This window comes from Vitis vinifera, chromosome 10 (assembly GCF_030704535.1).
Source record: "Vitis vinifera cultivar Pinot Noir 40024 chromosome 10, ASM3070453v1".
NCBI classification, from domain to species: Eukaryota; Viridiplantae; Streptophyta; class Magnoliopsida; order Vitales; family Vitaceae; genus Vitis; species Vitis vinifera.
In genome coordinates this window covers 9,429,610-9,454,041 of record NC_081814.1, presented here as the reverse complement: position 1 = coordinate 9,454,041, position 24,432 = coordinate 9,429,610, and the positions used below count along the sequence as shown (strand labels likewise).

The following is a 24,432-nucleotide window of genomic DNA, read 5'->3' as shown; positions in this document are numbered from 1 at the left end:
TTCACAAGTATCTGCAATATTTTTCTTTATCTATATATATATAGAGGGTTCAAACCTTGGTCAAACTTAAGATTGCTGAAAATAAACGGCATCGTATTTTATGAGAGAAAAAAAAGTATATGTTGAAAAGCACCTGTGTGCTCAATTTTCCTTAACATTATATCCCAATGGGTCCTACTCCTACATGGTGAAACCATTAGATTTGAAACATTTCTACTTATACAATTATTAGCTAAAAAGGCATATAAGGTGGCGATGGCTTGAGAGTCCCGCACGTATCTGCCAAGTTTGTGGTCTCACAAGTCTTTACTCTTTACTGATGGATGCACAGAAACTAACGAGCCTTGGAGGCTCTCTGATGGTGCCTAGTGTGCAGGAGCTAGCAAAGAAGACGCTCACCACAGTTCCACCACGGTACCTGCGTCCTGAGCAAGACCCTCCATTCTTATCTGATTCTAGCACTACTTGTTCTTCAATCCATGTCCCCGTCATCGACTTTCACCGCTTGGTTTCTGGAGATGTCTTGGATTCAGAGCTGGACAAGTTGCACTACGCTTGCAAAGACTGGGGTTTCTTCCAGGTACGGAACCTATTTACTTGTATAAAATCACGACGACCAAACTGGATACTTCGAATTATTGATGAATTATTCCTCATTTTAATTGTAACAAATAAAAAAATTTGAACAGGGGATCGGTAGAAGGGTTAAAGCACTGAATAAAAGAACAAATTTTACATTATTAAAAATAAGATATTAGATAGTTCTGTGAATTTATAATTAATTAGTTAATTAATTCAAAAGATCATAATAATTTTAATTTGTTCAGTAATATTTAACATAAATACATTAATTGCAGTTGACAAATCATGGAGTGAGCTCTACTTTGGTGGAGAGAGTGAAGGTAGAGGTACAAGAATTCTTCAACCTCCCAATGGAAGAGAAGAAGAAGTTTTGGCAAGAGCCAGAAGATCTAGAGGGATTTGGACAGGCCTTTGTTATTTCTGAAGAGCAGAAACTTGATTGGGCAGACATGTTCTACATGATCACTCTTCCAACTTATTTGAGGAAACCCCACTTATTCCCCAAGCTACCTATCTCGCTTAGGTTCTTTCTCTCCCTCTTTCTCTCGATCTGTGATTGATAGGTTGAAATATCGTCTTTTCAAGTTGAATAATAGAAGTTGTGAAAGCATTAGTCCATTCCCCAATTGAACACAAATATAGTGGAATCTGATTAGATTGAGTAGGTAAAAAACATAGAGTCAATACATTTATTCAGGTGAAGCTACTTGGGCCTAGCTCAACCTGTTCAATGTGTGGCCTTACAATACCTTGAGCTATTAGCATTAATGAAGGGTCCAATTAACTTTATTTTTCGTGCAGGGATTCCTTGGAAATTTATGCAGTTGAACTGAGAAATCTTGCCATGACAATCCTTGGGTTCATAGCAAAAGCTCTAAAAATGGAAGCCAATGATATGAAAGAATTGTTTGAAGAAGGGCATCAGGGAATGAGGATGAATTATTATCCTCTATGTCCACAACCCGATCAAGTCATTGGCCTAACCCCTCATTCGGATGCAGTGGGCCTCACTATACTCCTTCAAGTCAATGAAATGGAAGGTCTCCAGATAAGGAAAGATGGGATGTGGGTTCCTATTAAACCCCTTCCAGGTGCTTTCATTGTCAACATGGGAGACATTTTGGAGGTAACAGCGTCTCATTTTCTTAACCAGTTGGGCAATGGCCATACTCAAAATCTTTTTGTGAAATTCAGGCTCAGTTGGGAAATCAACCGTAATGAAGCCTAGAGCCATAGCTTCTCTTCCTTCGACATCTCTTTAGAATGAATATATTTCATCATCATGATGTCAACAAACAATCGACTGTAATTGTCTCTCTCTGATCTGTTTTCTTCCATGGCTTGGCAGATTGTGACAAATGCAGCTTATCGGAGCATCGAGCATCGCGCAACTGTGAACTCAATCAAGGAGAGGCTCTCTGTTGCAACATTTTACAGCCCAAAACTCAACGGGGATATGGGTCCTGCGCCTAGCCTTGTTAGTCCTGATTCCCCGTCTCTCTTCAAAAGGATTGGGGTTGCAGATTACTTCAAGGGACTATTTTCGCGTGAACTCCATGGAAAGTCATACCTCGAAGTCCTGAGGACTGAAACTGGAGAAGCTCAAAATAACTGAGAAGTACCTAGCAATGCGGAAAAAACACCAGTATGCTATATATGTAAACAAAATAAATGACCCCTTAGTAAATTAAGGTGGTCATCCATAGTACTTACAAGCATCATCAACAGTATTTCAAACATCATATCATCCTCGATGATTTGCTACATTGTCGGAGTACTAATTAAACAAAACCCATGTTTCTTTGGTTTATTAAAGTTAATTTATTAATATTTAAGTTTGATTATTTCTTAGGATTTGAAATCCTAATTTTATTAAGAGTTTATTTTTCTTTAGAATTAGGTTTTTTTTTTTAAAACAAAATTTAGGGATTTTGCATTCTTTATAGCTACTGAGTTGGTATATATTTTGATGGTGTCTTAAAGGAGGTAAAAACTGTAAATTTAACCAGAATGGTTCTCACCTATCACACCTCTCCCCGGCCCGCACGTACCTTGACAAATATGGTCCATGTATATTCTTGCGCCGGCACCTTTCAAATTAGATGCTTCGTCTACACATATCACCCTCATGAACTGGTCTTCCTCTTTTTGTTTCGTATCTTGCTTGTGCTCTTCCAATCCCTCCCCCTTCCCCCACCCCGCGCGCCGGCCTGAAGAATTATGCTACAAAGTCAGGTAGTACCTGCCCCTTTAAGGGTAGTTCGTGATCTTCATTGAGTTCGATCTACCAGCATATAGCATTCAACCTAACAAATTTCCCATTTTATTGACGAGGTAGTGACTTGTCTCCCGATCTATTACTCAAATAGCTTGGTCATTAGAGTCTGGAAGGTTGCTCCAGCATATGCATGTTTCCGACCAAATGCCATGACTTGGTAGTCATACGTCCCCTTTCCATTATAAACGCCATATTTTTTCCACATCATCAAGATGTATAGGGATCTCATTGTACCTACTATACCCAACCATTTTCAAACTTCAGTTGTAATACACTTCAACCAAGTTAATTTGGCTCTTTTTAAAATGTGCCCTGGAAATTCAATTCACTTAATGAAAAATAAAAAATAATATAAAAAACAAAAGAGGAAATGGAAAAACTTGGCAAGGTGACCGAGTTGCCTTGGTTTTTAATAATCCTTCTAGGAAAATTGGGCTTTCAACTTTATGATTGAGTAGTTATATGACTACCAAGGTACAACCACAACCAACCAGCACAATTTTTTTAATAAGAGAATCAAGAGATATGAGCATCCCCTTGGATTAACTAATTTGTTATTTTTTTTAAAAAAAAATGTAAAATGATTCATTCAGTCAAATGAAACTTTTGGGATCGATCGATTCTTGGTTTTTCTTTCAAAGATTTAAAGAATTAGGGATCGGCCACCAAATTATTGTCCATCTCATAAATGCGAGATGGAAACTGCCTTATGAAATTAATGAAGAAATTTGAGTCCTTTTCCAGCTTATAGGAGATGATCGAACATCCAAGTTAGATTATATTTAGTATTTTAATGACTAACTCTATTATCCTCTGGGATGCAGTCATCTTCAATTTGATTGAGAGAAAATCACAGAACATATAAGCCATTGATGTAAAGTACCATTAGCTTCCTCTGTTACCAGGATCCCAATGATCGGAAGTTTTGGACATTCGAACTTCACTTTTCTTCTTAACATTAATTCCCAACTGTCCCTCTTGAACATATATTTTGTCGGGATCATATGTATATATCCCAAGCAGAGCCGCATAAGAGATGATACTGTACATAATATACACTGATATATACCCGGAAAAAGCCCCATTCTAGGCAGGCACGGTGCAGCTTCTCTAGCTCTGAATCCAAGCAATCTGCAGAAAGTAAGCAGCGGAAGTTGATGATGAGAAAATGGGGCATCGAAGTTGTAGCATAATTGGATAAGAATTGAGGGTCTTGTTCAGGAAGCAGGTATCTTGGTGGGACTTGGTGGGTGAGCGCTGTACCAGCCTGAACACAAGGCACCGACAGAGAGCTGCCAAGGCATGCTAGTTTTGGTTCCATGCATGGATGTAAGAAAGAACATTAGGCGGTGGATCTGTTAGGAAAAGGAAAAGAATACAGCTATTTCTCTTCCTGAAGAAATTTTGTACCTTTTGATTATATTAATCAATCATCAGAGTGATCCGCAAGTTGTTCAGCCAGCTGGAATAGTCCAACATATATATTGCTTTCTGGGCCAGTCGCATGCCAACAAGTTGGTTAAGGGGTATTCATTGGATTTAATCTATTTTAACTTCAAGAATTGCCCAAGAATATTACAACCAAACCGATAACCATCTCTTTACCACAAGAGTGTTCACGTGAAAAGCATCTACTGAAATAATCTATGGTACCTATATTCTGTCAGTTTTTGGGTGTAAGATCTAAAATGTTGACCCATAATCAAAATATGTTCATCCCCACGAAACTTCACGCATCAAAAGGAAGGCCTCAGCCTTGAAAAATATTAGGGCATGAGCATAACCGTGCCCGTGATTCCTAATGTTCCACAAATGAGATAACATTAGGATTAATGGGGTTCTAATAAGAATCCACATCCATCTTTTTCAAAACCCTTCTCCAAGCAAATCTCTCTTATCATTTAGAAAGATTGTCCTTAATTAGGTCAATGGAGTAAATTTCAGCATGATGGTTTTTGGATTACAAGCCACAAAATGTTGAATTCAGAGACAAAATCACCTTAGATTATGAATGTAAATGAAGGAATATTTTCCAATGATATGGGCTTTAAATAAAATTAACTCTTTCGGGATTAAAGCCCTTTGATCATATTTGGGTTCACTTGTTCCGCTATCTCTTGCAATTCACCACACTAATAATTAGGTTGCAATCTTATAAGTAATTACAGATTGTCAATCTAGGCCTCTAGCTTTTTGCCATTACAGTCAACCATAAATAGCAAATTACTGGGATTTTAGAGTGATTCAAATTGTCTCCAATGCACGCCAAAGGCAGTGTGCGTGGATAACATCCAACCTCCAGGCTCAGCTGCATGCTACCGTCCCTTACTTCAGTGGCTGTATTTATATGAATAGTCATCTGATTTTCACACTTCTTCAGCCCTTTTTTTTCGGGATAAGAAATACAGTGGTCTACATGGGATGTCATAGGTGGAATTCAATAATTGTTTGGTCATGATATAGCATAATCAACCAGGCTATCTAAATAATATTTTTCTACCAGTGCATGCTTTAGAAGTTTCCAAAACAAGATGTAGCTCAAATTAAATAACTCCCTTTATTTAATTCATTTACAATCTCCTAAGCTAGGATATTGGCGATAACCATCCCTTCACCAACAGACATTTCACAAAGTACTCATGCAATAAGTAATATTTTCTCTCTAAAGGGACCTTGAACGTCGGCACTCTGGCGGGAGACCCTCTGGGAAACGCTTCATGTCAGTGCAATAATTGTAAATCATGTAATACCTTTGTACCCATCTAAGTCTTCTTCTGCTTTTTGCGTCTAGTCCTTGAGTCTGCCAACCAATATTTGACATTGGACTAACAGACTTGGAAGCACAAGATGAAGAACCGTAGGACCAAATACAGGCGGCAGCATTGAAGTTTCTATAGAAGGCTGTGAAAGGAGCCTTAGACCAATCAATCTTCACGACCCCGCCTCTGGTTGCCCAGTTATCAGCATTCCACAGGCTTGAATATATCCTCATGGGTTGAGATTTTGGAAAAGGAATACCAATTGATTCTTGATTCTGGAATTGTCTTATGGGGAAGTTGTCTACCAGGAAGCTGGAAAGTAAAGAGATGTTAGTGAAGAAAAGCAAACGTTTTTACCTGCAGAAGGAACATGACTATCATAGTGACATCTGTACTTCAAATAAAATTAACTAACTTCCGGGAAATGAATTTGTTTGATGTCCCACAGACCTCAAAAGCATGTAAAGCCTCATGCATTTAGGGCTAGCTAGTTACAATTTCACAAAATTGAAGGGGGAAAAAAGGGGAGAATGGCAAACATTTAGCTTACATGATCCTTTGGGGATTCCATATGATAGAATAGGTGTGGAAATTTTTTGTTGGATCAAACCAGAGGTAGAACTGCTGCTCTCTGTTTCCCTTCCCTTGGGTAAACACATTGGTATGAAGAATATAAGGGTCTCCACTAAGGTTTCCCAAGAACTCAAAATCAATCTCATCATGTGTTTGCCCTTGAGAAGACAACTGCAAAAAAATTTATCCATGCCATTTCATCATGTGATATTAGCTTGACTAGTACAAGATTAGAGAAGAAATGTGGAAAGTAGTACTGGGACGCCTTACATAGTATGCAGTGACGGTGCCTGCAGAGTTACCGGAAACAAGCTTGAGTTGCATGTCGATTCTTCCAAACAGATACTCTTTCTTGGACTGGAAGCCCGAGCCGGAGGCCCTGTCGAGTGAAAGCATGAGAAGCTTTCCTCCATCAACTATTTTAGCACGTCGATCACCCCATGTTAAATCAAAGTCTTGGTAGAAATTACCAGCAGAAGCAGTAGCCATTAATGAACTCACAAAGAGAGAAAATAACAGTGATGAAACTTTAGGAGAAGAAAAAGCTTCCATCTTTTGAGTGTGTGTGCGCGTGCGCGTGAGAGAGAGAGAGAGAGAGAGAGAGAGAGAGAGAAAGGCGCCTAGAGATAGTAGAGATGAGTGGCCATTGGTGTGGGGATGCCCTTATATAGGTATTGGGAAAAGAAAGAGAAGAGTAGAGTAAACACATGCCAACTACAGAGGGATCATAGAGCTGGCACAGTTTAGCTTTTGATTTCAAAGAGCGCCGGCAGGTTGACAGGATTAGGGAGAACCTTTCACTAACTTTTAATGCCAAGTTGGTTAGTTTTTGTATGATTGTATCAAATACTGGTGATGGGGTCCACCCCTAATTTTGCCTATGGTTTGGCCCTATATTTTACTTACCAAAACCCAATGAATCCATGTACGTACATCCAATTACATAAAAGCCTATAGCTAGCTATACACACCCTACGTTGATTCTTGTTGCTCAACCACTGTTTCAGAGCCCACGGTTCATTGAACTTCAATGCCAAATTGAACGGGGCAATGCACGGGTCTAATAGTTTCATCCGTGATGTGATGGCAGAGAAAAACAGCTTGAAGGTCATTGCTTCGGATCATACTTTAATGAGATCAGAGTAAGCAAATTATTTGAATAATTGGACACCCCACAAAGTGTTTGACTTTTTTTACTAGACCTGCTTATGAAGCTGTAAACCAGCAAAGAAAAAAACCTTAGGATTAAGGATCACAGTTCATGCGAATTTATATTCTTCGGTATGACTAGCATTTCTTAATATTTATGACTCCATTCATTTATTTATTTAAAATTAAATTCTAAATGAGTTAAATAGATTATAATTATAATTATAATTATAATCCAGTTAATCAATACATTTATTAAATTAATTAATTCTGATCAAATTTGTGTTATATAAATTGATCTGAAAATAACCTATTTATTAAACGAATAATACGTATCAACATAAATACGACCCGTACATGAATTATAATCATGTTGGTATGCTCTAAATGGTAAAATTTAAGATTAAATTATATAATAAATAAATAAATAATTCAAATTATTACCTGAATTAGTAAAAAAAGGTTTGAGGGAGTGTCCAATCCAAATTTAATTGATCTACTTTACGCCACTTAATAGCAAATCCTGGCGCAATTTTAGCAGGCCTAGATTACAACTTCATTGACATATCCCTGAAAGGATTTCAGAAATCTGTATACCTAACTATAGTCTATAGATAATGATATTGGCCATGAAACCCCATATCATATGTTGAAGGGGAAAAAAGTTAAGAGAAAGAAGACTTCATTTGTAATCAAATCTACCGGTTTTAGCAAATCTTCTCAAGGCTTAAATAAGCCTGAACTAGTTGTTTTATCCCCAAAAGATTAATTTTAAAATGAAGCGTAATCCAAGGCTTTTTAAAAAGATAATCGGCATTGCTATTGCTGTGGTTTCGTAAGAGAATGAACTTGCTTTGAGCTATATAAAGAAGAGAAAGAAGACTTGAAAATTGGGCAACGGACATTTTATACAGTACAGGGCATATATTTTAGTGGTTTCCTTTGCAAGTCGCCATCATCATGATTATTGGGATTTTTGCAACTTTGACAACCAAGTTTGCTGACATTTGGGCCTTAAACTAAAAGATATATCACAACCTAACCAAGCAAAACTCGGGGTTAGCTACACATTGACTACAGAAAACAGCTGAAGATTGGCAATAATACCATGAGAGATTGATCATATATTAATGAGGCGTTTGTCTTTTTACTAATTCTAAATAGAAACTTAATGTTTAATAATGTTAAATATTAGGTTGTTTATTTTTATAGTATTTTATTTTTATTAAGTATTAAAAAATAAAGAAAAATCAATATGTTATTTTTTTTATTTAGAAAAAATTACATATTTTAGTTTTTTTAATTTAGTAAAAAATTTATAATAAGTTATGAAAAAGTAAAAAATCAAACAACCTAAATTTTGAAAACAAATTATTTTCAACAAATATCACTTAAGCCAAACAGAAGTTTTCACGAGGCCGAGCTCAAATTAACAAGAAGAGCATATTCTTCCTAATAGTCCAAATAGGTGATTGAAATTGTTCAAATACAATCCTCCAATTGCTCCTTCGGAATGTTGTTAGGCCACCAGTGCCAATTCTTGCTTTGGCATGGAATACGGTTTTCACCTTTGTGGAGCTCTCCATATTGGTTCTTGTATGTGTGTTCCTAACCGTAATACTACTATCTAATTGTCATTTCAATTTACCTTTGTAAGGGATATAGTTCAGGCAATGAATGGCAGCGCATTGCATCCATACTTGCATGTTAACTCAACTTGTATGGCCTCCATCTTCATCTATTTTCATGAACTTGAGGTACGACTTGCCATCTAGTCTCCGAGCAAAGAAGTCCTTGAAATATTTCTCTATAGGGACCCGCTGAAAAATTGCTGGGTTTTGTGGGCTAATGAGGCTAGGTGCAGGACCTAATTCTGAGTCGAGGTTGGAACTAAAAAACGTTGCAACAGAGAGCCTCTTCTTCGCTGAGTTCACCATTGCCCTATGCTCAATGCTCTGGTAAATGCCATTACTCACAATCTGCAAAGGAAACCAGAATTATGAATACCACCGTGACCATAAATTGGAGAATTTGCATTACTTGATAGAGCCCTACATGCACATCTAGATACAAACTTGTTAACAGCCAATAGGTTAAGACTTTGAAGAAATCTAACATTGGTACTCTTATGGGAAACATCTAGTTCCAGGTCTGCCTTGTCTGCAAATGTTAATCATGTAGGTAGGGCTTCCAAACTTTTGTGGTGCCCCTTGTATCAGATTACAGTTACTAGAGCTCAACCAAACACTCTGACCCCATATATGCAATCCAGTAGTGTTGACTGCTACCTAGTTTAAATGAATTAATCTAATTCATTTCAGCCAGAGTATTCAGTTCCCCCAGTGTTTATCATAGCCAAGTGCAACTTCACTGTGTGATGCAGCTGGATCGATCAGCCTAGACTCAATCACATAAAAATGTTTCAAGTCACTCGATCATATACAAATGGTTTTCAAGCTATGTAATGTACAATAGTGAAAAATAATACCTCCATAATGTCTCCAATGTTGACAACAAATGCATTTGGAAGGGGTTTAACAGGGACCCATCTCCCTTCTTTCCGAATTTGGAGGCCCTCAGTGTCATTGAGCTGAAAGAGAATCGTTAGAGCATCAGCATCGGAGTGAGGAGCGAACCCAATGGTCATATCTGGTTCAGGGCATGGAGGATAGTAGTTCATTCTCATTGATTGAACCCCATCACTGAACATGTCTCTTATCTCCTCAGCCTTCATCTTTAAAGCTTTAGTCATTTGACTTAAGATAGTCATCGCTAACTTTTTCATTTCTACAGAGTAAGCTTCCAAAGTCTCTCTGCAGTAAAGTATAAGTAGAAAATCAAATCAATTTGCCAACCTTTCCCCGACCCCTGAGTTCATGTGTCACACCACCACCAACAAGAGTTCTTAAAATTAAGCTTTACAAGGTAGAATTTTGTTTTGAGAGAAATTGAGACCTGAGTTTTTGTGGGAGCTTTTGAAATATGTCACTCTTCCTTAGATTGAATGGGAGGGTAGTCAGATAGAACATGTCTGACCAATCAAGCCTCTGCTCTTCTGATACCACAAAGAGTTGCCCAAATCCCTCATGGTTATCTGGCTGCTGCCAAAGCTTCTTCTTTTCTTCGAGTGGAAGTTCAAAGAAATCTTGAACCTCCCCTTTGAATTCCTCCAACAATGAACTACTCACTCCATGGTTCACAACCTGCATTTACAAAACAAGAAGCACAGAACTGCCAACTCAAAAATCAAGGCCCTGTTTGGAAACTATTGTTAAAAACAGTTTCATGTTCTTTAAAATAATAATAATATTAATAAAATGTTTTCCAGCTATGACAATTCTATAAAATTCATATACCCAAACCATGGGCACCAAAACTGATAGTGAAAGAGCCAATTTTTTGAGGGACTTCTATGGATTTTTAATTGTTAAGGCAATTCGTTGTATTTATATACTCGAACCCCACGGTACGCCCAAAAAATTCAGTGGCCTGTCATTTTTCTTTCTTTTTTTTTTCCTCCTCCCAAAACCGTTTCTTCAATTTGCTATGCTCATAGATTTATGGGTATAAAAGAAATTCATGGAATATATAAATACTCGATGTTCTCTAAGACACAAAATCAAATTTTGGTAAATACCCACATCAAAGTCAAATCCAAATACAGCACCCAGACAACCAGAATTAGGAACAAGAATCAAATGGGTCGAACCAAGCCCACCCCAGACCCTTATCGGGTCCAAAAGTCAATACCTGGAAAAAACCCCAGTCCTTACAAGCTGAGTGGAGCCGCTCTAACTCGGAACCCATGGAGTCCCCATGAAGCAAGCAATGGAGATCGATGACCGGAACCGATTGAAGCCAGATGTCGGCGGCGGCGGCGGCAGCGGCGGCCATCTGAAGGTCCTGCTGATTGTGCACATACCGAGGAGGAACTTTGGTGATGGGTTCTTTGACCAGCTCCCTAACACTTGGTACTATTATCGATTTTCCGAACACTACTTGATGAGACTCTGTTTCCATTACGGGTGTGCAAATCCCCCTAGTACGATTGTATGGTACAGAAAGGCAGAGCAACCAAACTGAAGCTTGCTTCTCGTCCTTAAAAAGGTTCTCTCCCGTTGTACGCTTGCGGCGGCCATCTTTTTGTACCACATTTTTTCAGAAAAATATTTGTAAAATATTTAGGGAGAATTACCAAAGGGTGGGTTAGAAAAAACAATGACTATAAACACTCAATCTTTTAAAGACAATTTTACCCTTAAATATGTTTTCTATATTATTTATAAATAAATGAGAGAATTATCCAAAAAGAAATTTTACCCTTAAATATGTTTTCTATATTATTTATAAATAAATGAGAGAATTACCCAAAAGGGTAGGCTGGACAAAACAATTACTAGAAAGGGTGGTATCTTTTAATAATTTTTTGGGAGGACTTTAATAAGCTTAATATACCAAAACTGCCCTTTAACTAAAACTTTTAAAATTCAAAGCATTTAAAGCACTTTACTTGATTTGTCAATACATTTATGGTATATGGGTCCCACATTTATTGTAATTATTGATATTTAAATTTTAAATCAAAATTTTGAGTTTAAGCCTTATAATTATATATAATTTGTTATTTAAATTTACTATTTAAAACAAAAATACTTTTAAAAAATATTTTCAAAATATTTTTTTTTTTTTACCTTTTTTATTTTTATTCTAATTTTTTATTTTATGAAGAAAAAAAATAAGTTTTATAATTATATAATAAAAATGATGATTTTTTCATATATATATATATTATAATTTTAAATTGATAAATTATGATTTTGTATTAAATTTAAGGAAGATAAAATGTTTAATTTTTCATTCAGATTCTCTAAAAAGAATAAGAAAATGATAGAGAATGTTTAATTATTTTTTATTTTTATAATAAAATAATTTAAAAAAATTTATATGATATTTTTTCCTTTGCATAGTGTTTTTTTTTTTTTATTTAAATTTTCATAATGCATCGAGTAGATGATGTTAATATATTTGATATGTTGAATATTAATAAGGTATAAAAGGTGATCCTCAATATTATTACTTTTATTATAAAATACAGGTACAATAAAAATATGTTATAATTACAATATAAATACACTTATATTACAATACATTACAATAAAACCTAATTAAGAAATTTATGAATTTTTTTATAAAAATGGTAATTTTGTATGATCATACCATATTTTACAACATACCTATATCATAAATAATTTCTGAAATCAAATAAAATATTAATTTGAATTCATGTAGTTTATATATATATATATATACAAAAATTATTAAATAATTTCAAAACAGTAAATAAATATTGTTAATATATTTTACCCTTAAATATGTTTTCTATATTATTTATAAATAAATTGAGATTGTGAATGATGTGGGACCCATACATGATGATAAGTACAGGTTGATAAATGATGTGGGGCCCATACATGATGATAAGTACAGGTTGATAGACAATCAACGGTACATTTTTTAACTTGAAAAAATTGTTGTCACTTTTGAACAATCAACTGTTTAAAAATTTGTTATTTAAAAAAAAATTTTGAGATTTTTTAAAGAACCTTGTAAAAAAAAATAATTTTTAATATCTCATAAATAAAAATCATATCTTAAAGTTATTATATCGTTTTATATATAAAACATACAATTAAAAACTTTGTTATCATAATATAATAAATAATTATTTTTTACAAGCACTCATCAATTGAATAATATATAAATATTCAATTGACTAACACACACCTATTAAATGGAATAACTCACAATTATTCATTGGGTAATATAGCACGTGAAAAAATTAAATAAAAATAAATTAAATTATGTTATAATATATTGTAATGATAGTGTATTTATATTGTAAGTATAATGTATTTATGTCGTACCTATATTTCATTATAAAAGCAATAATTTTAAAAATGTTTATTCATACCCTATTGGTATTAACACATTGTATAAATATATTAACAATATTTATTTAGTGTTTTGAAATTATTTAATAATTTTTGTATATATATATATATAAACTACATGAATTCAAATTAATATTTTATTTGATTTCAGAAATTATTTATGATATAAGTATGTTGTAAAATATGGTATGATCATACAAAATTACCATTTTTATAAAAAAATTCATAAATTTCTTAATTAGGTTTTATTGTAATGTATTGTAATATAAGTGTATTTATATTGTAATTATAACATATTTTTATTGTACCTGTATTTTATAATAAAAGTAATAATCTTGAGGATCACCTTTTATACCTTATTAATATTCAACATATCAAATATATTAACATCATCTACTCGATGCATTATGAAAATTAAAAAAAAAAAAAAAAAACACTATGCAAAGGAAAAAAAATCATATAAATTTTTTTAAATTATTTTATTACAAAAATAAAAAATAATTAAACATTCTCTATCATTTTCTTATTCTTTTTAGAGAATCTGAATGAAAAATTAAACATTTTATCTTCCTTAAATTTAATACAAAATCATAATTTATCAATTTAAAAATAATATATATATATATATATATATATATATATATATATATATGAAAAAATCATCATTTTTATTATATAATTATAAAACTTATTTTTTTCTTCATAAAATAAAAAATTAGAATAAAAATAAAAAAGGTAAAAATAAATAAATGATATTTTGAAAATATTTTTTAAAAGTATTTTTGTTTTAAATAGTAAATTTAAATAACAAATTATATATAATTATAAGGCTTAAACTCAAAATTTTGATTTAAAATTTAAATATCAATAATTACAATAAATGTGGGACCCATATACCATAAATGTATTGACAAATCAAGTAAAGTGCTTTAAATGCTTTGAATTTTAAAAGTTTTAGTTAAAGGGCAGTTTTGGTATATTAAACTTATTAAAGTCCTCCCCAAGAATTATTAAAAGATACCACCCTTTTTAGTAATTGTTTTGCCCAGCCTACCCTTTTGGGTAATTCTCCCATATATATGGGTATGAATATCAACTGGAATTTATAAAAATATTACTAGTGTCAAATACTAAAAATTTATTCGGACAATTTCAATCTAATTATATTATATCCGAAATTATGTTTTTAAAAAATAACTTCAATGTAAATACTAGTCTATATATGAGTCTAAAAATTTGTGGATATTGCATACCTTTTCAAACATCCATGTAATTTTCCTAGTTATCATAAAAATATTTATTGTAGTTATGATTGTAATCCTATAAATGGGTTAAGGTAACTATATAAATAGAAAAATTTAGACTACATTTTTTCTTAATTTCCTCTCAATTTTGTTTAATCTATTTTCTTTCCTTTTGAACACACAAAGCCAAAAAAAAAAAAAGATGAATTTATTTAGGAGATTTTATTTATACGTAACGCTATTATCTTCAAATACTCTAATTAGTGATATCTCATCATATTTTATATTTATTATTATAATTTATATTTACTTTGTCTAGACGTGAAAAACTATGGAGATCATTTTTATTGACAATTATCTTATGGCTATAAGAAATACCAACAATTTCTATTTTCATTGTATAATTAAAAGTTATTTAAAACAAAATTACCAATTATTCAAAGAATATTTTGTTGCCATAAACTATGTAAATTTTTCTTTTTGTTGTAAAGCTAGATGTTGTCATATACTTTATTTTTCATTTTTTATTATTATTTCATTTCTAATTATTATGTTAATTTGCTAAGCTTAGGATAATTTTTAATTGTTTTATATTATAATAATGTGAAATATTAAGTTATTCCTTAAAAAAATATGTATTTTATAATATTACATAGATTCTATGTGGATAAGAAAAATATATATTTTATGCATTTTATAATTAAAAGTTTCATAATAATTATTTAGCCAATCGAAGCTATTAGAATTCTAGCTAAATCGACCTAGTCACCTTAAAGGGTGGGGTGAATAGGATGATGGTTACTTTTTACAAATTTAATAATTATAAAATATAAATAATAATTATATAATAAATATAATGGAAAAACAAGTGCATAAAAAAAATAAGGAAGAGATAATGCAAATACTAGTTTTTATAGTTGTTCAATGCAATGCTTATGTTCACTCTCCTCAAACTCGTAATCGATTGAGAGTTTACTAACAAAGCTTTCAACCCAAACCTTCAATTTTACAATGGGATTATAGTTTCAATCAATTTTCTTGGACTTATGGTTTCAAACACTTTTTTAGATTATGGTTCTAGACGTTTTTTACAATAAGAGTTTTTAAGACAAAATCTCTAAACTCTTCCCCTTTAGATTATGATTCCAAAACACTTTCACAAGATATAGAAATGAAGAAAGGATTCTTAGTTTACATTGTTTGTTCAAATGGAAAAAAACTAGGGTTAAATGGTGCATTAAGATAAAATGCAAGTTTCAAGGCAAATATACTTTAAAAATACCCCTCAATGTCTTAAGTGATAATCAATAATGATTTAGAATACTTCTCTTATCAATACAATAAGTTTGAAGTTTTTAAATAGAAGTTGAAAGCCTAAATTAGTCATTAAGTAAAATTTGGGGTTATTTGGTCGATCATATGGTTGAATAGATTCCTAGCTGTTTGATGAAAAAAGGTACCAAAAGTGACCATTCCTACAAGAGGTTGATTGGTCAAGCAACTAGCTCAATAGGTACTTCAATTGATCAATCGAGGTTACACCTCAATTGATTGAGACAATCTTTTGCCATTTTGACCACTTGGTTCAATTAGTTGGCCTCTTGATCCACTTGATCGACTTATTGGTTCGACCAATTGACCTATTAGTTCAACCAAATGACCTATTGGTCAACCATTAGTTAATCAAAAAATAGAAAAAAAAAATAAGAAAATGATATACAAATGTGTAGACCCCCTCGAATAGAAGTAGTCTTTTCTTTTCTTCTGACCACCCCGAGAATGAGTTGTTTTGGGCGCCCAGATGGGACTGGAAGTGAAAGGAAAATAGGGCATGGGTGAGCTGCTTTGGTGGCCATATGGGACGGAAAAAAAAAAGGAGAAAATAGAGGAAGTGATATAGGGATTTGGAGTTCTAGGAGAAGGGGAGGGAATGAGCAGAGATGAGAGAGGGATTTATTGGAGTAGCAAAGATAAGAAGCAGAAGCAGAGCATCAAGGACTCCCAGGTGCGAATCAGAGAGCATATTTAACTGATTTATGAGTTGCATTGACTGTGCTATAGTTGTTTCACTTTCTTTGCTTTGGTGTTATTAGGATTATTTTGTCCCAGTTTCATTTGAGTTTCATGCCCAAAAATCATGCCTTTTATTTCTATTAATTCCACCCGCCCTTGGCCCATGGATGTCGCCTGAAAATGGGTCTCCTTCCATCACTAGTCAAGGCCAGTCACATAATCACACTACCACACCCACAAAGTCTTCATCTTCTACAACTACATTCTCTTGGGAACAGCCTCCAACTGCAATTTTTTTCCTAACACTCTCACTTTGCCTCCTGCCGTCAATCTGCGGATTCTTCCTCATCCTGTTCCACATCCTCACCATCACCGGAGGGACCCTCGGAAGTTTCACTACTCTGGCACGACGTGCCCGGAGTTTCGGGAAGGAAACTGCAAGAAGAGTGATTCATGCACGCTTGCTCATGGCATGTTCGAGTGCTGGCTCCACCCTGCTCGTTACCGAACTCACCCTTGCAAGGATGGGTCCAGTTGCCGTAGACGAATATGTATCTTCGCTCACACGCCGGAGCGGCTCCAGGTTCTTCCTCAGCAAACTCCTGTTGGACGTGGTGGGTTTATTAAACTTGCGTTTGTGGAGTCTTTGGAGTCCTAGTTTAGAAGGCACACTGAACATGGAAAAGGAGTCCATTCATTTGGACCTAAGGCTCCACGTGAGTTGATGGAAAATGGGTTTATGGTGTGGGTAATTATTGCAATATGGAAAATGGGTTTGTGGTGTTGTTGATGTTTCACCTTTTCCATTTGTTTCTTCCTTAGATTATGCATGTACACGTTTGGCCAATGATGCTAATAGAAGGCACACTGAACATGGAAAAGGAGTCCATTCATTTGGACCTAAGGCTCCACGTGAGTTGATGGAAAATGGGTTTATGGTGTGGGTAATTATTGCAATATGGAAAATGGGTTTGTGGTGTTGTTGATGTTTCACCTTTTCCATTTGTTTCTTCCTTAGATTATGCATGTACACGTTTGGCCAATGATGCTAAGGCCATATGTCTTTTTTTTTAAAAAAAAATTATTTTTCTCTTATTTTTCTTCAACTTTTGATGCCAAAAATTTAATTTTCAAAATTTTAATCTTAAAATAATTTTTCAAAACTCCATTTTTTAAAATTTAATTTTCAAAACTTTAACTTTCCAAACTTTAATTATCTTTTTAAATTTAATTTTTCAAACTATTATTTTCAAACAAATTTCCAAAATTCCATTTTTTAATTTAATTTTTCAAAACTTTAATTTTTAAGTTTAATTTTCAAAACTTTAACTTCCCAAACTTTAATTATTTTCAAATTTAATTTTCAAAATTTCCATTTTCAAATAATTTTCCAAAGTTCCAATTTCCAAATATAATTTTTTTAAAGATTTCATTTTCAAAACTCTAATTCTCAAATAATTTTTAAAATTCCAACTTCTTTCAAATTTAATTCCCAAAATTCCAATTCTTAAATTTAATTTGCAAAACTCTAATTCTCAAATAATTTTTAAAATTCCAATTTCTTTCAAGTTTAATTTCCAAAATTCCAATTCTTAAATTTAACTTTTAAAACCCCAATTCTCAAATAATCTTCAAAATTCCAATTTCTTTCAAATTTAATTTCCAAAATTACGATTTTTAAATTTAATTTTCAAAACTCCAATTTTCAAATAATTTTCGAGACTTCAATTTCCAAATAAACTTCAAAACTTTAGTTTTCTTTCAAATAATTTCAATTCCACTTCAGTTTTCAAATATTTTTTAATTCTGCCACTTTTCATCCTTTATTAGGGTTCTAAGTCATTAAAAATCTCATTTTTAAATAAACTTGCTACATTTCCCTTTAGATAAACACTTTCACATATTTTCTTTGATTTTCAAATATTTCTTTTGTTTCTCTTGATTTTAAATAAGTATAAATGTAATTTTCATAATTACAAAATAATGGAATTCGTGAGATTAATTCATGCAAAATCAATTGGGCTTTAGTGGGGGGCCCAGTATCCATGATATTTTTCTTTAAAAATGATTGAGTGAAAATGCATGATTCTCATTGATGATTTTTTGCTTTGTTTTGCGACACATGTGATACATTTTGTATTTATTATTATATTTTGGCTAACCTTGTTTTCATGATAGCGCACTATTACTTGCTGTTAAGGTACGATCTTACTCCCACTTCGCTTATTCTTACGCATGATTCATTTTATTATTTGATCATTTCATTGGTATCCATTGCTTTCCTAGTTAATTGTCATATTTGCTTCACCTTATTTAGTAGAGACCCGTTTTTAGGGACTTAGATGAGTGTTTTCGATCTTTTTAATGTACCTTCCCAATAAGTAATCTGACCCCTGGACTCGGTTCAGTTTTTCACAGATCTACTTTTCCAAATAAGGAGTCACACTTAAAGATTTTCTTTCTTATTTTGTTTTCTCTTTAAAAATAAAACAAAAATAAGGGGCGACTCTAAGTCTTTTCTAAAAATCATATTTTCATCAAATAAATGAAAAACGAGTTGTGTCATCGAGTGGGAACACATCGAGCAAAATGCAGGGTCCACAAAATGATCTTTAATGTCTTAAATTGTTTCAGTATGAAAACTTAAGATTAATGAAAACCTCTTTTTTAATGATAGATGCATGTTAAAACATGAGTTTTTATCTTCAAAATAATCTATCTTAATTTTTATAAAAATCATCAAAAGATACATAAATTAACTAATATTTGCAACTTTTTCATCTTTAACATAAAATCCTTATGGAAATCTAACTAGATAACTCCTTGTCATTTTGTAAGCCTTTTTAACTATGAATAATATTAAACAAATGTGGTTTTCACTTAAGAAGATTTTTCATCCAATTTATAAAAAAATAAAATCGATTTAGGCCCTTTGATGATTTAGGTGCTTAAAAAATGTAAATGCAATATGAACCCAATACATCACAACCTTACAAAGAGACCTTAGGGAATAGATCTTGATTGATCTTCTCTTTGAGGCATTTCCCTTCTTTATGATTTTTCTTTGACTTTATTTATCTAATTTGTAACTGTTATTTTGGAAATCATCTTACTTAAACATACTTAAAATAAAAATCATTAATTTCAAACCTCATTTTATTATCATTAAATCCGATATTAACAAAACTTTGATTTCACATAAGCTATATGAAAAATAATTTATATATTATTATAACATGAAGCTATATGAAATAATTAATTTAAATATTCTTATAGTCCGAAGCTATAAAATTGAGTAGAATATTTTCATAACTTGAAGTTATATTCTTATAAATGGAAATTATAGAGATATTATTATTTTTTTATGTTATTACTGCTAAACGCTATATAGCAAGTTAATACTATATAATTTCTCATAGCAAGAAGTTATATAGAAAGGTTACAGTGTTATGATATAAAATTATTGATAACTTGAAGTTATAAAAGAAAAAAAATAAACATTTTAGCTATAAGCTACATTAAGGTTGTTATTTATTATAACTAGGAGCTATGCAATTATTTGATTGTTTTTTAGTTAATATAATTAGGAGTTAAATTACAATGCTTGTTTCATTCATTCTACAATAATTTTTTTGAGTTATTATTTTCTTTCAAACAAGTTTAGTCTATGAATGATTTTCATTGCATTATTTGGTCATAAATATCACATAAATTTGATTTTATAACTCTTGACATGTTAGGACCAAATTGTTATCAATAATTAAGGAAGGAAATGTGACATCCTTATACATATCATGGTAAATATATAGCCTTAATTAGCCCTTTAATTGTAGGGAATTATATGAAGAGGGATATATAACCACCAAAAGGTTAAATTTCTCCCCTAAAAAGCTCATTATAACCGGATATATGTAAGAATAATGAATTTTTCATGAAAAATCATTGGTCTTATTTAACTAGATTGAAGTTATTCTCAAAAGTGAATGTAACCGATCAGAAATGTGGCCAAGGACCAAAATGTGATTTGAATTGTGGTATAAAATAACTCATGCATCCATGATAGTCATCATTTTTCAAAAAGAAGACCACACCTCAATTAAAAATCATAAAATGATAAAGAAAAGAAATCAGATTTTGCATAATAAACCTGTTAAAAATCATTAAAGAAAAATTATCGTAAATAGTGTGACATGCAATGACGCTTATACATACCAGTCATATAATCCAACATTTCGTTGACTTTTACTAGATGCTATTAGAAGAAAAAATATAGAAAATAGATATGCATCTCACTAATAGAGATGGTAGAATGACACCAAAGCCAGGCTCATTCAATGGATCCTATTGCTACAAGAGTTCTAATTGCAGATAAAGGATAAGTAGGGGGTAGAAAACATGGTGGAAGAGGATCTCTCCAAGAAAAAAATCGATCAGCTTTTGAGGACACTTAGATTAATGATGCCTTTCCTGATGAGGCATCGTTTGTTGTGGGGAAGCTGCCATAGTAACCAAGCAAAGTGACTATATATCTAGCAAGTGGAAGTATGCCAGCTGAATGGACTGGAGAGGAAAAGAAATACTACTTGGAATCAAATCTACTAGTTTTAGCTAACCTTCTAAAAGCTTAAATGAGCCTGAACCTGCTTTGAGCAATGTAAAGAAGAGAAATTAAGAAGACTTGAAAATGGGCAACATGCATCAAACACAAGGATATACTTCATTCGCATAATTTTATACATTACGGTGCATATATTTTAGTGGTTTCCTTTGCAAATCATCATCTTCATCATGCTTGTTGGGTTTTTTGTATCCTTGACAACCAAGTTTGCAGGCACATTTGGACTGTAAACCAAAAGAGATACGACAACATAACCAAACAAAACATAGAGGTTAATGTTACATTCGAATATCTCAACCACACCAAAATGCTCAATTCATGCCTTGGTATAAATATAGTTTGCACCTTTGTGGATTCTTGAATGCGTGTTCCAAATTGTAACATAAATATCTAATCGTCATTGCGATTTACCTTTATAAGGGACACTTCAGGCAGTGTGGCAGCGCTTTGCATACATGCTTACATGCTAAGTCAACTTGTATGGCCTCCATCTTGATCTATTTTCAGGAACTTGAGGTGTGACTTGCCATCTAGTTTCCGAGCAAAGAAGTCCTTGTAATATTTCTCTGTTGGAACCCGCTGAAACTTTGCTGGGTTTTGTGGGCTAATAAGGCTAGGTGCAGGGCCTAGTTCTGAGTTTATATTAGAACTATTAGATGTTGCAACAGAGAGCCTCTCCTTCGCAGAGTTCACCATTACCCTATGCTCAATGCTGTGGTAAACACCATTACTCACAATCTGCAAAGGAAATCAGAATTATGAATATCAATGCAAAGATAAATTGGAGAATTTGCATTATTTGATGGAGCTTTATATGCACGTCTTAATACAAAGTTGTTAACAGTACTATAGGTTAAGACTTGAAGAAATTTGAACATTGGTACTCTTATGGGATACAGCTAGTTCCAGGTCCTAATAGGAAACTGCCCAACGTGCAAATGTCTATCACCTGGATAGGCCTTCCAAACTTTTCTGGTGTCCCCTGTACCCAATTAGAGTTACTGGGGCTCAGCCAAACACTCTGACCCCCATATATACAATCCAATAGTGCTGTCTGCTACCTAGATTAAATGAGTTAAATCTCATAATTTTTCAGCCAGAGTATCCAATTTAGCATGGCCGAGTGCAAATTCACTGTTTTCACAGCTGGATCAGCCTAGACTCAATCACATACAAATGGTTCTCAAGCTATGTTACTTACAACAGAGGAAAATAATACCTCCATAATGTCTCCAACGTTGATAACAAATGCATTTGGAAGTGGTTTAACAGGGATCCATCTCCCTTCTTTTCGAATTTGGAGGCCGTCGGTGTCGTCCAGCTGAAGGAGAATTGTTAGAGCACCAGCATCAGAGTGAGGAGTCAACCCAATGGTCATATCTGGTTCAGGGCATGGAGGATAGTAGTTCATTCTCATTGATTGAAACCCATCAGTGAACATGTCTCTTATCTCCTCAGCCTCATCTTTAAAGCTTTAGCCATTTGACTTAAGAGAGTCATGGCTAACCTTTTCATTTCTATGCGGTAAGCTTCTAAAGATCCTCTGCAGCAAAGTATAAGTAGAAAATCAGATCAATTTGCCAACTTTTTGCTGACCGCTGAGTTCATGTGCTACGCCACCAACAGAGTTCTTAAAATTAAGTTGTACAATGTGGAATTTTGTTTTGAGAAAGAATGGGACCTGAGCTTTTGTGGGAGCTTTTGAAATATGTCACTCTTCCTTAGATTCAATGGGAGGGTAGTCAGATAGAAGACGTCTGACCAATCAAGCCTCTGCTCATCTGACACCACAAAGAGTTGCCCAAATCCCTGATGGTTATCTGGCTGCTGCCAAAGCTTCTTCTTTTCTTCGAGTGGAAGTAGAAAGAAATCTTGAACTTCCCCTTTGAATTCCTCTAACAACGAACTACTAACTCCATGGTTCACAACCTGCATTTACAAAACAAGAAACATAGGACTGCTAACTCAAAAATCAAGGGCCTGTTTGGACACTATTGTTAAAAACAGTTTCATGGTTCTTAAAAGTCAAAAAATGGTTTTTCAGCTTTGACAATTCTATGACAGTTAAACCACAGGCACCAAAAAAGAACGGTGGAAGAGCCAATTTTTGAGGAACTTCATATGGATTTTTAACTGCTATGGCAATTCTATGATATTCATACACTCAAACCCCACCGTACCCACACAAAATTCAGAGGTTTGTCGTTTTCGTCTCTCTCCCTTTTTTTTTATGAGAAATTTATGGACTATATAATATACTTAAAAAGTTCTCTAGGCCACAAAATCAAATTTCGGTACATACCCACATCCGAGTCAAATCCAAAGACGGCATCCAGAGAGCCAGTCTTAGGAACCAGAACAAATGGGTCGAAATCAAGTCCAACCCATAGCCTTATTGGGTCCAAAAGTACATACCTGGAAAAAACCCCAATCCTTGCAAGCTGCGTGAAGCCTCTCCAACTCAGAATCCATGGAGTCCCCATGAAGCAAGCCATGAAGATCGATGACCGGAATAGCTTGAAGCCAGATCTCGCCGTCAGCGGCCGTTGGAGGATCCTGCTCATGGTACACATACCGAGGACGAACTTTGGTTATGGATTCTTTGACCAGCTCGCTAACACTAGGTACTATTATTGATTTTCCCAACACTACTTTTTGAGAATCTGTTTCCATTATGAGTTGCAGATCTGCTAAGTTTGATAGAAACCATGAATCAACGATGGATACCTCAATGCAGAATTTGATTTTTCCTTTTGAATAATCAAACCTATCATCTAACAAAGTTTTTTGGATGAGGTTGGTCTCTAAAAGAGAAGTCAAAGATAATAGTCATTATTAGAATTATTTTATTTACTTCCATCAACTTGCATGTAAAAGTCGAATCCGATGCTACAATTATCATGAAAATAATTTAATAAATTTTGCATTATTAATTTGTCTATAATTTTATATTAATGCCATGAATTATTTTGTGTTGACACATCAATTCAAAAAGCATAATTTAATCAATTTGTCTTATTCTGAAATAAGTCAAAAATGCCCGTGGCTTAAGGTTGAATTGATTGCCCAAGCCCACTTACCACTGTATAACTTATATAAAGATTGCATCTACTTGGTATATCTATTGCAGTTATAAACCATAAGTTGTCGATGTGGGATTTACTCAAATAATGAAAATAAACACAGTCCTTAGAGGGCTCGGACTATGGTGGGTAACCCTTTTTATATAAAATGAGATAACTTTTTAATATCAAGTCTCTTTTTT

At 33.3% G+C, this 24,432-nt stretch overlaps 3 protein-coding genes and 1 pseudogene across 3 annotated transcripts; 1 reads left to right on the top strand and 3 right to left on the bottom strand.

Annotated features, from left to right (window-relative positions):
• The first annotated feature begins 224 nt into the window (after positions 1-224).
• LOC100247046 (protein SRG1) lies at positions 225-2,426 on the top strand. Its single transcript, XM_002269051.3, has 4 exons — positions 225-580; positions 858-1,105; positions 1,384-1,708; positions 1,931-2,426. Exons 1-4 carry the CDS (start codon positions 320-322, stop codon positions 2,195-2,197), a joined length of 1,101 nt encoding a protein of 366 aa, XP_002269087.1. The 5' UTR covers positions 225-319; the 3' UTR covers positions 2,198-2,426.
• A 2,968-nt stretch (positions 2,427-5,394) lies between these two features.
• Positions 5,395-6,991, bottom strand: LOC100252173 (xyloglucan endotransglucosylase protein 1). The gene is made up of 3 exons (XM_002268672.4): positions 6,463-6,991; positions 6,170-6,363; positions 5,395-5,931 (listed from the first exon to the last, which is right to left on the bottom strand). The coding sequence occupies exons 1-3, from the start codon at positions 6,742-6,744 to the stop codon at positions 5,523-5,525; spliced, it is 885 nt and encodes a 294-aa protein (XP_002268708.1). The 5' UTR covers positions 6,745-6,991; the 3' UTR covers positions 5,395-5,522.
• A 1,726-nt stretch (positions 6,992-8,717) lies between these two features.
• Positions 8,718-11,480, bottom strand: LOC100257300 (protein SRG1). Its single transcript, XM_002268758.4, has 4 exons — positions 11,092-11,480; positions 10,297-10,544; positions 9,830-10,154; positions 8,718-9,320 (listed from the first exon to the last, which is right to left on the bottom strand). Exons 1-4 carry the CDS (start codon positions 11,359-11,361, stop codon positions 9,054-9,056), a joined length of 1,110 nt encoding a protein of 369 aa, XP_002268794.1. The 5' UTR covers positions 11,362-11,480; the 3' UTR covers positions 8,718-9,053.
• A 9,785-nt stretch (positions 11,481-21,265) lies between these two features.
• LOC100260638 (protein SRG1-like) lies at positions 21,266-24,061 on the bottom strand (annotated as a pseudogene).
• Positions 24,062-24,432: the final 371 nt, after the last annotated feature.